The sequence below is a fragment of the Micromys minutus genome (genome assembly GCF_963924665.1).
Source record: "Micromys minutus genome assembly, chromosome: 4".
In the NCBI taxonomy this organism is placed as follows: domain Eukaryota; kingdom Metazoa; phylum Chordata; class Mammalia; order Rodentia; family Muridae; genus Micromys; species Micromys minutus.
Genome location: NC_137973.1, coordinates 38,119,981 through 38,134,329, shown reverse-complemented (window position 1 = coordinate 38,134,329; position 14,349 = coordinate 38,119,981). Strand labels below are relative to the sequence as shown.

Here is a 14,349-nt window from a genome sequence, read left to right as displayed (position 1 = left end):
TCACAACCATCCACTACTCCAATTCCAAATCCAGCATTCTCTTGTAGTCTCCTGGGACAGGCACTGCATGCGTGTCATTTATAGACATATTCAGGCATGACACTTGTCTTAGTTAAAGTTCTACTGCTGTGAATAGACTCCATGACCATAACAACGCTTAAAAAGAAAACCATTTAACTGGGGCTGGCTTAGAGTTTCAGAGGTTTAGTCTGTTATTGTCATGGTGGTGTGCAGACAGATATGGTACTGGAGAAAGAGCTGAGAGTTCTACATCTTTATCTGAAGGCAGCAGAAAATGAATGAGACACACTTCCTCCAACAAAGCCACACCTACTCCAACAAGACCACACCTCCTAAGAGTTGCATTCTCTATAAGCCTGTTGGGGCCATTTTTATTCAAACCACAATACTCATATACAAAATAAAACTTTAAAAGTGAGAGAAAGTTGAATTTTAATTTCATGCTCAACCATCAAAGTTAGTATAAAAGGTTTAAAAAGTTAGTATAAAAGCATGTTTGCTCTGCAAGCAAGATGACCTGAGTTTGAATCTTCAGGTCCTACATAAAAAGCTAGGCATTGGCTACAGGTGCCTGTAACCCCAGCATTAGGAGAGAGGCAGATTTACATAGCTCAATAGCCAAGGTCTATATAACAAGGTTCCAATGCAATGAGAGATCTTCTCTCAAGATTATAAGCCAGAAAATGAGAGCAAGACACCTAAATTCCTGCTAGGAACTCCTAATGCACACACAGGGACACAAAATACCCACACAGCTAAAGAAACCAAAACCCAGAGATGAAACCAAGTTAGCCTCAGTCTTAATCATTACATATCCTGTGTCTCGATACATGGAACCAAATGCATTCCACAGCAAAGAGGAGGAGGTATTGTTAAAGATGAAACAATATGGCTTGACCTTGAAAGCTTTAAGAATAAACCCTGGGAACTGTATGTGATTTCCTCATTTCCACACAGTCTCTATGTAGGTAAGACTGCAGGAAAGGAGACATTCCTACACTCTGCCTGTGTAGAAGCCTGCACCTCTGCAGTCTCCTTCCACAGAAAGCCCTAACAAAACTGTAGTACCATGTCACTAGTTTGAAAGCACCTTACAAAAGCCCTGGGCATGTTACTGCAATCGAGACCAAACCCCTTATATACCACCTAAAGGACAGAACAAAACACTGACAAACTACCACCTCATGGATGGACTGTATATGTAAACGTGAATAAAAGAAACAAGTGAAGCTCTGTAATCCCTCCTATCTAGTTCCCAATGTGCTGAATTTTCATTTTATTGTCACTGAAAGAATAAACCTACAATAAAGTCCAGGACAAAAGAGGAAGCAACCTTTGACTTCTGAAATGCTTCCCCATGAACTTAACAATTTTTCACCTGCTAGTGGTGATATTTCGGGGTAGGGGTTAGGAGGTGGAAACTTTAGGAGGTAGGGCCTTAATGTAGTAAGTCAGTCTCTGGTGATGTGCCACTGAAGGTTATACCTGCTCCCAAGTTCCTTCCTCACTCACTGCTTCCTGTCCACAAGGTGAGCCCTCTCCTACTCATGTTCCTGTTTCCATGATGTTGGATCTTACAAGGAGCCCAGAAAATGGAGCCAAGAGCCCATGAACAAAATAAGTCATTCCTCTTTTTGTTGCTTTATCAGAAATGGTGTTAGAGAAATGAGAAAATAAGAGGGAACACTGTCATGACAAAAGCAATGGCATGTGAAATATAGCACAATGAGGATTTTAGAACCCACATCTAACTCAACTCACATTTACTACAACACAATGAGAACTTGTATAACACCTAGAAACACATAAATCATACATTTAACTTTTAAGAGACCATAAAACAACTTTCAGTTTTCCATGCCAACCAACAGTTTCTGCATTCTCAGTTCTTTATATCTTTGCTTACCAGAGTTGGTCTTTTTAATTTAGCTATTTGTCTTAGTCAGGGTTTCTATTCCTGCACAAAACATGATGACCAAGAAGCAAGTTGGGGAGAAAAGGGTTTATTTAACTTACACTTCCACATTGCTGTTTACCACCAATGTGGTAAACATTCTGCAGGACTGGAACTCAAGCAGGTCAGGAAGCAGAAGCTGACACAGAGTCCATGGAGGGATGTCACTTACTGGCTTGCTTCCCCTGGCTTGCTCAGCCTGCTTTCTTACAGAACCCAGGTCTACCAGCCCAGGGATGGCACTACCTACAAAGGGCTGGGCCCTCCCCCCCTTAATCACTAGTTGAGAAAATGCCTTACAGCTGGATTTCATGGAGGCATTTCCTCAAAGGAGGCTCTTTTCTCTGTGGTAACTCCAGTTTGTGTCAAGTTGACACAAAACCAGCCAGTACACTATTCTATCAGGGGAAATGGTGGATCTTACTGTGATTTTAATATGTACTTCCCTGATGACTAATGAAAAGCACCTTGTGCCCAACAAATTTATTTAGTCTTTGCTAAAATGTCTGTTAAGAGACCTTAACCATTATCTCAGTTAGGCTTTTTCTTAGTTCTTTGTATAAATGATTTGAAAATATGTTTATATTTTCCAAAAATGTAGCTTTGCCTCCTCCCTCATATCCGTTGAGATGGGGTCTTATTGTGTTGTCCACAATAGCCTCTAACTCCTAGACATAAGCCATTCTCTTGCCTTACTAAGCCTCCCAAGTAATTGCAACTGAAACAACAGGTGTATGTGACTGTGCCCTTTCTTTCATTAAATGATATGTTTAGGTAAAAGCTTTTAATTTTTCTAAAATCCAATGGATCATTTTTCTTTATTACTATGCCTGTGTATACTGAGGTGCCCCAGCCAGAGTTGGGAATAAGGAGGATACTCTGCAAAAGCTCTTTTATTCCTTCCCACCTTGTGTGTCCCAGGGATTGAACTCAGATTGTCAGTCTTGTCAGCAAAGCACCTTGACTATCTGAGTCAGCTCCTTGACTCTATTTAAGGACTGTTGACACTATGCAAGTCCTCTCCATGAAGCCCAGCTGGTCTTGAACTTACAATCCTCCTGCCTTAAGTGCTTAAATTTCAGGCATGCATCACTATATTTTTTTCCATATGTGTTTATAAAAAGCCTCTACCCATTTAAAGGTGACAAGATTTCCTACCATTCCTCCTAAAAAATTGCAGTTTAATTTCTTATACTTAAATCTATAATCCATTTTTGTATTGTATAAAGAATAAAAGATCATTTTTATATTTTATACCCAACTGTTTTGGCACCATATACTAAAAAGGCTAACTCTGTCCTAGTTACTTTCTGTTGTCAACTTGACACTACAGGTGCCTAGAGTCATCTGAGGAAGTCTCACCCGAAGGACTGGCCAGTGAGCCAATGATCTGTGGCCCTGTCTTACCTTATATGGGAGGGTCCAGTCAACTGTAGGTTGTGCCATTCCTAGGCAAGTGGGCCTGAAGCTTTATAAGAGAGCTAGCTGTACACAATGGGCCTGTGAGCCAGCCAGTGAGCAAGGAGCAGTGTTCCTCACAGCTCCTGCTTTATGTTCCTGTGCTGACTTCCCTCAGTGATGATCTCAAAGTGTAAACCAAATAAACCTTCTCTTCTTCATATTGCTTTTGTTCAATGTTTTTATCACAAGAGAAAAAAACTACGATGATGAACATCTTTGTTAAAAATAAATTTATGACAGACCATAGTTTACACCTCTTCCTATCATCACTGTCAAGGCTCAGTGAGGCAGGAGGATTATGAATTCAAAGGCAGCTGAAACTACCTAAAGAGGCCTGCCTGGATTACATAATAAGACTCTTGTCTCAAAAGATGAAAATCACATAGTGGTTCACAACCATCTGTAACCCCAGCTCCAAGGGAGCCAATGCTTTCTCCTGGCCTTCCTGGGCATCAGGCACACAGACATTCAAGTGGGCAAAACAGCCGCACATATAAATAAGTAAATAAATAAGCAAGCAAACAAATAAATAAATAAGTTCTAAGAATTTTTTAATTAAACAAAGAGGTAGGAATTTATTTCTACATTTTTCTTTTCTGTTCCATCGATTTATCAATCATGCTGATACAACATCATTTCCCTATTTTGTTTACTATAAATTCATACTAAATTTTAACATCAAACTATATAAGCCTTCCAATTTTTACTTTTTAAAAAAAGATTTATTTATTTATTACATGTAAGTACACTGTAGCTGTCTTCAGATAAACCAAAAGAGGGCATCAGATCTCATTACAGATGATTGTGAGCCACCATGTGGTTGCTGGTATTTGAACTCAAGACCTCTGGAAGAGCAGTTAGTAATCTTAACCACTGAGCCATCTCTCCAGCCCCCAAATTTGACTTTTTGAAGTTTATTTTTAATATTCCACATTCTTTACAATCCATAAAAATTTCAGAGCCAGCTTATTAGTTCCTACCAAAAAGGGGTGGATAGAATCCCAAAGGCATATTATTAAAATATACAAGAAGAAAACTAATGTTTTAACAATAAAGAATAATCTTCTAGATCATGAATGGGCTCTGCTGCTCAATTTATCTGAACCCTTTCTAACATTTCAGAGAAACAATGTATAGATTCAGCATGTAAGCATTACATTTTCCATACAAAACTCATGCCTAAAATTTTTTATTTTTTATATTGATTAGAATTTGTTTTAAGATTTTAAGATTCATTTATCTGTATGTGTGTGTAAGGGTATGTGCAGGCCTCAAGAGAGCATGAGATCTCTGGGGCTAGAGTTACAGGCATTGTTTACTGGACTTCTCATGGGAGTAATAAGAACCCTAACTCCAGGTCTCCCCAGAGCAAACTTAACTGCTGAGTTATCTCTCCAGCCCACTTCTTTGGTTTTTCTGATATAGGATCTTACTGTCTACAGCACAAGCTGGCCTCCTCCTGCCTTTGCCTCTCAAATGCTGGAATATTTTCTTAATTTTGCTTGCAGATTGTCATAGCTAATACTTAGAAACTCAAGTGATTCTTGTGTACTGATCTTATATCCAAAGACCTTGCCAAACTTACCTGTTAGTAATTTGTATAGGTTTCCTAGAATTTTCTAAGTGTGGTTAGGTCAATAATAAAGACAACTTCCATTTCTCTCCTGTCTTGGTGTCTTTTCATTCTTTTGCTTGCCTTATAGCACAGGCTAGGATCCATGATTACATAAAAGTATGGAAATCAGTATTCTTGCTTTTTTCCTGACTATGGGGAGAGTAATTTTTACCCATTAAGGGTGACATTTGCTGTAGGCTTTTTTCTAGCGTTTAATAAGTTGAGGAACCTACTTTCAACTCTTATTTCATCGTTATAAATTTTACAAATGCACAGAATTTTGTCAAGTGTTTTTACTGCATCTATTAAAATCATATGGTTTGATTCTTTATTCCATTAGACACATTAATTTACTTCAAATTAATTTATTTCAAATGTTAAAATTAATCTTGTACGGGAGTGTAGTATTGTACACTTTTAATCCAGAACCTAGGAGTCAAAGACAGGATTACTGCAAATGTGAGGCCAGGCTGGTCAAATTATTGAGTTCCAAGCTAGCCAGGACTACAGTGAGACCTGTCTAAAATCCCACATAAAAGAAAAAGGTACATTCTTATGTAAACTGTATTCAACCACAGTAGATAAATCATTCTGTTTGTTGCTAAAATGCTGGTGTTAATATTTTGGTAAGAATTTTCACTTAGCTATGTTCACAGTTTGCTTTCTCACATCTAAGGAGTTTAGATGTCTTGGTAATCCTAGCACAGGAGGCTGGGAGGAGTGTCATACAGTGGACAGCAGCCCACACCACTCCGGCTGCATAGAAGCACCTCAGCTCACATCCTTACTCACACACAGCTTTCTCTCAATTCTCTTCAGAACATAAGTTCTGAGTAAAACTCATTTTCGGGTTTCCACTCTGTCCACACGCTTCCACTGCAGTCACACTGGGATGCTTGTTGTCTTTAAACAAGTCCTATACTTCTGTTAATACTTTTCCCTTGTGTTCAACATCTTCCAAAACCCAGAAATTTAGTAAGAGTTTACCAAAGAGTTCTTGCCATTTTTCCCATCTGAGATTAATGTATCTTGTTTTTAAAGTTGTTTTAATTTTTAGATTATTTTATGTATCAAAAGAGGGTGTTAGATTAGATTGTCTTATGTGTCATGGGTGTTTTGTCTGCATGTATGTACGTGTACCATTCAAATACTTCCATGCCCACAGAGGTCAAAAGGGGTTGTCAGGTCCCCTAGAACTGGAGTTATAAATGGTTGTGGGCCACCACATGGTGCTAGGGACAGAACCCAGTCCTCTGGAAGAGTAGCTAAGTGCTCTTAACCACTTCTCCAGTACCTTTTAAACATCTTAAACTATACTTTCATAAATGCACTTTAAACATTTTTTAACATTTATTTTTTTGTTTGGTTTTTTAATCAAAAAAGTATATTTAGAAAAAAAATCTTAGTTTTCTCCCTCTATTCTCAACATGAAGGCAGGAACTGCTTTTTTTTTTTTTTAGGACACTCTAAAAAAAAATTTAAGGTCTGTTTTTTCATACAATATATTTTTACCATATTCTTTCTTCTCCTCCAACTCTTCCCAGATCCTACCCCACCTACCCAACTTCCTGTGCTTCCTCTAAAAAAGAACTGCAAACCACACACATGTAAAAGCTCAAAGAGTCTGTCTTATGTTGGCCTCACTATTCCTGTGCTTAAGACCTGCCCTGCAGTTTGCCAACATTCTTACTACTTACTCCTGCAACACATTAGCTGTGACATTGCCACTAAAGAAATAGGTAACCACCCGAACAGAAAACAATGGAGGGGCAGATTCTGCAGAGCAACAACAGGGGAACAAGATTCTCCCAGAGCAGACACAGATAAACACCCCTGCCCTTGAGCTCTAGGCATACACACTGGCTAACAAGGAACTCAACTCGGATAGGGTGCACTAAAAGGCATATGTTAAGAGGCTTGGAAATAAGAGGTGAGAAAATCTAAAGGACAACAGGAGGTTTCTTATTCTTATTCTGCAGCAGGAAGTAAAATCCTTTTAAAGACTAGGAAACAAAAACTCAGACAAAACACATGGATCTTTAGGGATCACAAGGCAATATCTAATTTCCCAGTCCAGCCATTCCTATTACACTATTGCTATGGCTTAGCAGATCACAGAAGGATACATGCATATTTGGCCCAATATAATTTTATTTGGCTTGCATAGTGGCTATGATTATGAGAAGGAGAAGGACAAAGAAGACAGAGAAGAGAAAGAAGAGAGAAAGAAGATAACTACCCCTTAAAAATTTAACATTTCTTTGTTAAATGTGCTTATTTTCAGCCTCTTTCCAATAAAGGCCTGGCAATACTGGATCTGAACTGTCACATGGTAAAAAATTGACCAGAAATAAGAAGCCACGTTCCCATTTCCCTGGGACATTTGCTGCTGAGGCCACATAACAACTGTCCTCTATCATTACCCATGCACTGCTTTTTTCTTATAAAATTCAAAGGGTACAAGAATGCATACCTGGTGGGTAAATGCATATTTTAAAGAAGTATGATCCTCTCTTCTCTTTAAAGCAGTAACAAAGCTAGAATCAAAGAAATCAATTTACCTTAATCTGAGTCTGTTCGATTGACTTTTCCCATATCTGCTGATCATATGCTCCAATCTGAAATAAGGAGCAGGCTATTTAAATGATGCAAAGGCAACCCTCACAAAGTCATGAATCTATTAAACATGGTGTCTGGAAAGTGGGTTTCTTACATAGTAAGTTCATACTCCCCAGGGATATTTCCAAAAAAAAAAAAAAAAAAGACTGAATAAAAAAAAAGTAAAAAGAGCAACACCCCAAATATTTTACACTAAAGATCACCTAAAATTCCCCTCCCTAAAGAAAACATCAATAGGAATATCAGAGAGAAAGAAGTAAGGAACAGCTCAATCAGATGATAGTAGCAATCTGAGCCATGCAGATAAGGATTTCGTTCTTGTCTTTATAAAAAAAATAAATAAAAGACTGATAATTTGCAAAGCATTGTAGTAGTTCATGCATGCTGCAGAGAGAAAGGTACATACAGCTCACTTCCTGGAACCTAAAACTGGATTTATAATGACTTTGCATATCATTTTTTACAGTTATGTTGAGATATTATATAAGAACATGTGATATTACCAAACTTAAGGACAGTTAACAATATTCTTTAATGGAGTTTTTGCAGGAAGTATGGTTTACAAATAAAAACTACTGTTGTTACCTTCTTCTGATACCATGATATAGCATCTCTCTCATTTGAGGCCATCTGTGTCTCCAGCCAGAGAGTGAGATCTCACTGAAAACGAAGGAAATGTGTCGATAAGTCCAGTTGTTTTAGGTCACTGTCCCGTTTGGGGTACGGCTTAAAATCTGCCTCTCCCGGTCTCTCCATGAGCTGCTCTTTCTTGAGGTGTTCGCCAGGAAGGGGAGCGGGAGCGGGGGGGTGGGGGGGGGTTGAAGGGAGAAATGGACGCAGCAACTGAGAAAACTGAGAAGCCTCTGCACCATTCAGTACAAGTGTGGATGCAGGGACAGCAAGTACCCGAGCTGGCCTCCCGCGCCCTCCGCCTCCCGCGGCCGGTTCACCTGGTGCCCGCTGCCAGGCAGGCTGCGGGCCGGGCCCCCGCTCCTCAGTGACCCCCGCCGGACCGAGAGGCCGGGGGCGAGGCGGCCGGACAAGCAGGCCGCATCTTCCCCTAGAGGCCCGGCCGTTACCATGGAGACCACGGCGGCCAGCCCAGCCCCGGAGGCAGCCCGCCGCCTGGCGCCCCAAGGAGCGCAGCCTGCAGCGACAGACGCCCGACCTAGACGGCCACAGAACTGGCCATGAGAGAAGCCAGGAGCCAACTGGGAAATGAGCAGAAGGAGGCGGGAAGGGTGCCTTCGCCTGCCACCTCGGCACCCGCAAGGGCTGGGTGCCCGGCTGGAAGGCAGCAGGCCGCCCCGGGCCGGAGCGGCGGCGCGCGTCGTCCGTGAGGGACCGGCCGCGGCTCCACAGGCTCAGGATGCGATCAGCCGCTTCCGCCTTCCGGCTCCGCCCCCGGCCGCCTTCCCGCCGCTCTGGCTGCTCCGAGGCAGAAGCGACAGCCGCCTCGCGTGTGACCCTGGACGCTCAACGGAAAGTCACCTCAGAAACGACCCTCCCAGTACCCGTCAATCCCCAGGAGGCTGGCCCCGATGTTCCAGAGGTTCCTGTGCGGGTCTGTAGCATTTGGCGTCGTGTTTACTTCATATTCTTGTCTCCTTTGGGTGGACGAACTCACAAACTAGTGCGGGACACGAGCCTTCCGCACGAGTTCTCCGTTCTTGTTGGATGGACAGATGTTGGTGAATTTGCACGGCCTGGAACGTGGACAGGCGGCTGTGCCCTAGCGGTTCCTCCCTCGGCTCTCAGCAGCTCTGGGACAAAGGCTTTCTGCTGCCCACACAAGACTAAGGGGATGCACAGGGCTCGGACCGCACTGGGACTTTCCCCAAATCGAAGAAAATGCCTGGTTTTAGTGATTCAAAAAGAGGTCCGGAGAAAGGGCAACTGCTTTCTAACGTAAATATATAAATGTATACCCACGGGGTTTCTAAACCGTTCTTTTCTCATACATTGTGTGCGCCCTTAGTGGCTTGTTTCCAGGGGCCACTGTCTTCAACTTAAAGCTTAGTCCTTTCTTGCCCTAGGCATTTAGTTGATGCAGTCCCCAGCGTATAGGCATTTTATAAGCCATAAAAAGACCGCGTCAAATGAAAGTTATCCATACTTTAATACGAATTAAATGTAACACCCATAGGAATAATTTTCAAAAAATTACTTCACCCATATATTGGCAATGGTCCCCACTGCTTTTACCTCTTAACCGTTAAGGCTTAACAGTCTCCTCAGTACTGCTGAACAGTGTAACTCAAGGCAACGACTAATTTTGGCAAATGACAAAAAAAATTACTTTACGACCTAAATTTAACACTAATAATGAAAGCATTTGACTTCGTTGCCGAACACAAAGGTCTTTTTCTGGGCTGTGGATAGTGCTTTCAGGAATAAAACAGTCACAAATTGTTTTCCAGGAACCCTGTTAAAATTTTTCAGTGTTTTATTAGGATGCTACTCTGTAAGACATTCAGGCCCCAGCTCCCAGAAATGACCTGCCTTTTTAGGAAACTGATTTAAACAAGTCCATTTCCTCAGCTGTTTTCTGGAGATAATTACTTCCCTCCTATCTATGAGAACTAATGGACTACACTGAGACACCTTGGAAGACCTAAATGCTGTCAGAACAGGCACTTAAACTACAGAGTTGACGCAAAACTTAATGCATCGCATACTCAATCCACATCTGAAAAGTAAGCACCATCTTCATTATTACGCCGTGAGTTTCCACAAGGCTAAGGCTGCTCTGAGGACACATAACCAATCTAAGCAGCTGTATGGACAACTATCACTAACTGGGTATCTCTGACCCTTTCTTTGGGAAAGAAAAGGCCAAGGTTTTCTTCAAAGGCTTAAAAATAAACTAGTACAAAGAAGAAGGTGGGCAGATGTGGAGGGCAGGGAAGGGAGAGGACTACTACTCAACAAACGGGGTGCAGGCAATGAGAACTCCCATGTGCAATTCATTTTGAAACATCAGTAAAGGACAAATCAGACTTTGTTTATTAAAAAAATACTTTACAGGAAAAAAAAAAAACCCTATGCATTCCATTGTCCTACTTTACAAGGAAATAGCTTAACAATTTAACACACTCAGACAGCTACAAAAAAGCACTGTGTTAAAAGAATTATTATTCACACAAATTTAGATTTAAGACTATTCATTAAAAACCTTTTTAAACACTTGTTAATGTCAATAAACAAACTAAGGCCACACAAACGCAAATAGTCCGCCAGGCAAATTAAACATTTCATCTATATGCAAAGACCTCTTAGATAAATTAAAGCCACAGGAAAAAAGTCTTAGCTGCCAATCAAAATGAAGTTTAGTCACAGAAAACACTATTACATGAAAATTTACAGCGTGTGATAGCAGTACATAAGTATTTCTTCAGAGAGAATTGAAAAGTGCTATATTTTAAGAGACAATGGTCTCAACTACATGCACAAGTGGATCCTAAAAAATTTATGAAGATTTTTTAAAATGGAAGGCCATAATATTTATGGATACTTGCTTTTAAAGCAACAGACTTCCAGGATGAGGGTAAGTCCTTTATGCACTTAAGAAAAACACTGGTGCTGTGTATCTCCTCTACTTGCATGACCAGTAAATAACAGCTACAAACTGTCTTGAAAACACAAAACTTAGCACAAATGTGAACCTCTGGCATGTGCTACTGAAAGGATGAAACAGATTTACTAGAAAAACACAAATCAGTAATCCTAATTATTCTTAATAGATGCAAATAAATTTAAAAGGCAAATATGGATGAAAATATAATGGGCTAATGTAAATGACAAAGGATATATTCACTAGGAACATATTTTTGTGGATTTTGGAGTCTTGTTCTATATTAAATTTCCTTCTAGACAATATTTATACAGGGAAAAAAAGCAATAAGCAAAGGTTTCTCAAGTCATTAGGCGAGATCTTTTTATGCCTGTTAAGACTGATACGAGCTTGTAATATTTGTGAGCTAACAGTCCAACTGTTCTGAGGGTGCAGGGCACTTTCCAAAGCCTTACAGTAAAAACAACATACCAGCAAAACTTGTAAGTACTAAATAAGCAAAGCACAATTAAGCCTAAGAGTTCATTTCTCAAGAGTTAAACTTTGGAAGAGGGAACCAATATACAGGTTATTATTGCTTTATGAATTTGGGACATCTCAGAATTGTAACTCTTAACTCCTATCCTATCCTGATTATTATACAATGACCTCTGGGATAGGGGAAGACGTTTATCCTTCTTAATGGTTACCATAAAATCATTCTTTTGCTGCTAGGAATATTAATTTATTAGGTCCTTTCGATTAGCATATTTTTAAAATATCCCTCTGATCAACAAAGTACTAAAACTTATAGCCACATTCTGCAAGTAATTTCAAGGGTTGGCACAACAGATAACATACCAGAAAGGAAGATCAGCCTCAATTTCAGTTACAACTTCACTGCCATCGCTACTTGACAAATCAGAGGATACCAGACTGTTCCATGCCTCACTCCACCAACCAAATAGTTTAATGATTTAGAAAAGTTGCGATCATTTGTATCACTCAACTAGGACACAGTTTTGAAAGCAGCAAGAAACTCAAAGCTTCTGCTTTTATATTCGTCAGTCTTTAAAGCATGCTATCAAAATCTAATACTCACATAGGACATTCAGGGTTTCCAGATACATTACTAGCTAAATGTTTCTTTCCATTCTATTGCAATCTAATATACAATGACTTCATTAGTACATGATTTTCAACATTTTCATATTCTTTTAATATGTTTATACTGGAGGTGAGGGTAGAATGTTTTGTAAAAGGAGAATGGAGCTTTGCGTTTGATTGTAGGTCTTTGCAGATCCGCTGGTTCCTGAGTGATTACACAGTGCTGGCTGTCAGGAGACAGTCTCCTTGTTTATTAGTAATGACCAGCTTAGATGACAGGATGGCATCTGCTGGATGGCAAGTGGGAGATGGGGAAATCGGATCTTGGAAGACAAGAAAAACAAAATAAAACCTTTTGCGTTAACAACTTTTTCTCTTCGTGATTATTTTTAAAAGCAAATGTTGCCTGAGAAGAATTTTTCTTTGCACAGCCTGGTAAAGCTCTATGAAATTCTTCTGGACAGAAAAAATAAAAATAAGAAATAACCCAAACCCATTTATTTTGTGATATACCCCTTTTCTCCACAAAATAACAACAACAACAAAAAAAATACCCTCAAAAGTCCCTTAAAAACTAGTTTGATAAACTAGAATTTACCCTAGAATTTATACACAGGATTTAAAAACACCCCTGTAATAATCACATTACCTTTCATACCATTCTAATTACCTTATTTACAAATATAACTAAAAGCAACATCACTTCCAATTCATAAATGGTTTACATTGAAGTGTTTCCCTATTTTATTTGTCTTCATCCTTTGTAACAGAGAATACATACATATACATATATATAAGGAATAATACAGATTCTAACTAATCACTGTAGTATTTGCTGATGGTTACTTTTCTATCGGTTTACACAGTGACCTCTATACTTTGCTATTATGCATTTAACTACACAACAATATTGCACAAAGTAATATTTATATAAGATTTAACCTATTTCAGATTATTTTAGAGAAAATTCATATTTGATATTTCCAAAGATGCAGCTAAGTTTCCATGATGACAGACATAATAAAGCAGCATCTCTTTCTTTTGCCTATGTTAATGCAAATATTTCAAATCTCACCATCCAGAAAAAAAAAAAAATCAAATTGCACTGTAACCAGGTAGATACAAGAATCTGGTCTTAGGTGTGGAGAGTACTCTTCCTTTAGTAAACAAAAGGCCTACTGAGTTGTTAACTAAGAGAAAGTACAATGCATAGCACATGAACATTCCAAAATAAGAAAGACCACACTACTTGGATGAAGGAGGCCTGTTTGAAAAGGGGAAAACAAATATCCAGACACTAAGTTTCAGCCTACCTAAAACTCTAGGATGGAAGTCTAATGCCTGTTATTAGAAAATAGCAACATGGAATAACAGTGAACAAAACCCAGGTATTAGCCAGATAAAACTATAAAGTGTTTCAAAAGTAGATGCCAAGTCACAAGAACAGTTTCTCCTAAGTTTGATGCTCAACAATGGCAGCCCTCATCAGTAAGACTGGTGCAATTCTCTAACTTTGATATGAGGATACTAGGAAGCAGAACAGGTCAACATTATCTCTTTTGCTCAAAATAGCCATATAGTTACCATATATCCTATAAAAGATTAATGAACCATGGATAATGAATAACCAATCTTTAGATTTTTGTTATCTTTAGAGTTTTGTTTAATTGAAATATTCACTGGGTTTTAAATAACAGACACAAGGACAGCCTGGATCAGAAAGTGCTGTGCTTCCTCTTTTGCTAAAAACCAGAAAGCCACTCAGTTTTCTTTAGATAGCATGTCTTCTTTGTAGTTAGAACTAAACAACTCACTTGTCCATGTACCAGATTCGGGAGCCTTTCCTGAAACCAATACCATTCTACTGTGGAAAATAATGAGGTGCCATGAAGACACAAGTACTAAACCATAAATCTGCTTTCTGCCACATAAAGCAAATATGGCAAGAGACAAGAAAAGATAAAACCAAGGGAAGTAAATACCAAGTAAGAACCTGCTATTCCAGAGAATTCTTGTTTT

The 14,349-nt window shown here is 39.4% G+C and overlaps 1 protein-coding gene across 4 annotated transcripts in view; it reads right to left on the bottom strand.

The window, feature by feature from the left end:
• The window catches only part of PHTF1 (putative homeodomain transcription factor 1), a 33,905-nt gene extending 24,929 nt beyond the window's left edge, over nucleotides 1-8,976 (bottom strand). For 3 of the 4 annotated variants that reach the window (XM_080915752.1, XM_080915754.1, XM_080915755.1), the window contains exons 1-3: nucleotides 8,621-8,976; nucleotides 8,256-8,330; nucleotides 7,613-7,669 (exon numbers count right to left, since the gene is read on the bottom strand). In XM_080915752.1, coding sequence (XP_080771878.1) covers nucleotides 7,613-7,669; nucleotides 8,256-8,300 — 102 coding nt within the window. In that variant the 5' untranslated portion in view covers nucleotides 8,301-8,330; nucleotides 8,621-8,976. The remainder of the gene's footprint in view (nucleotides 1-7,612; nucleotides 7,670-8,255; nucleotides 8,331-8,620) is intronic. The other variant, XM_080915753.1, reaches the window with a different exon arrangement.
• Nucleotides 8,977-14,349: the final 5,373 nt, after the last annotated feature.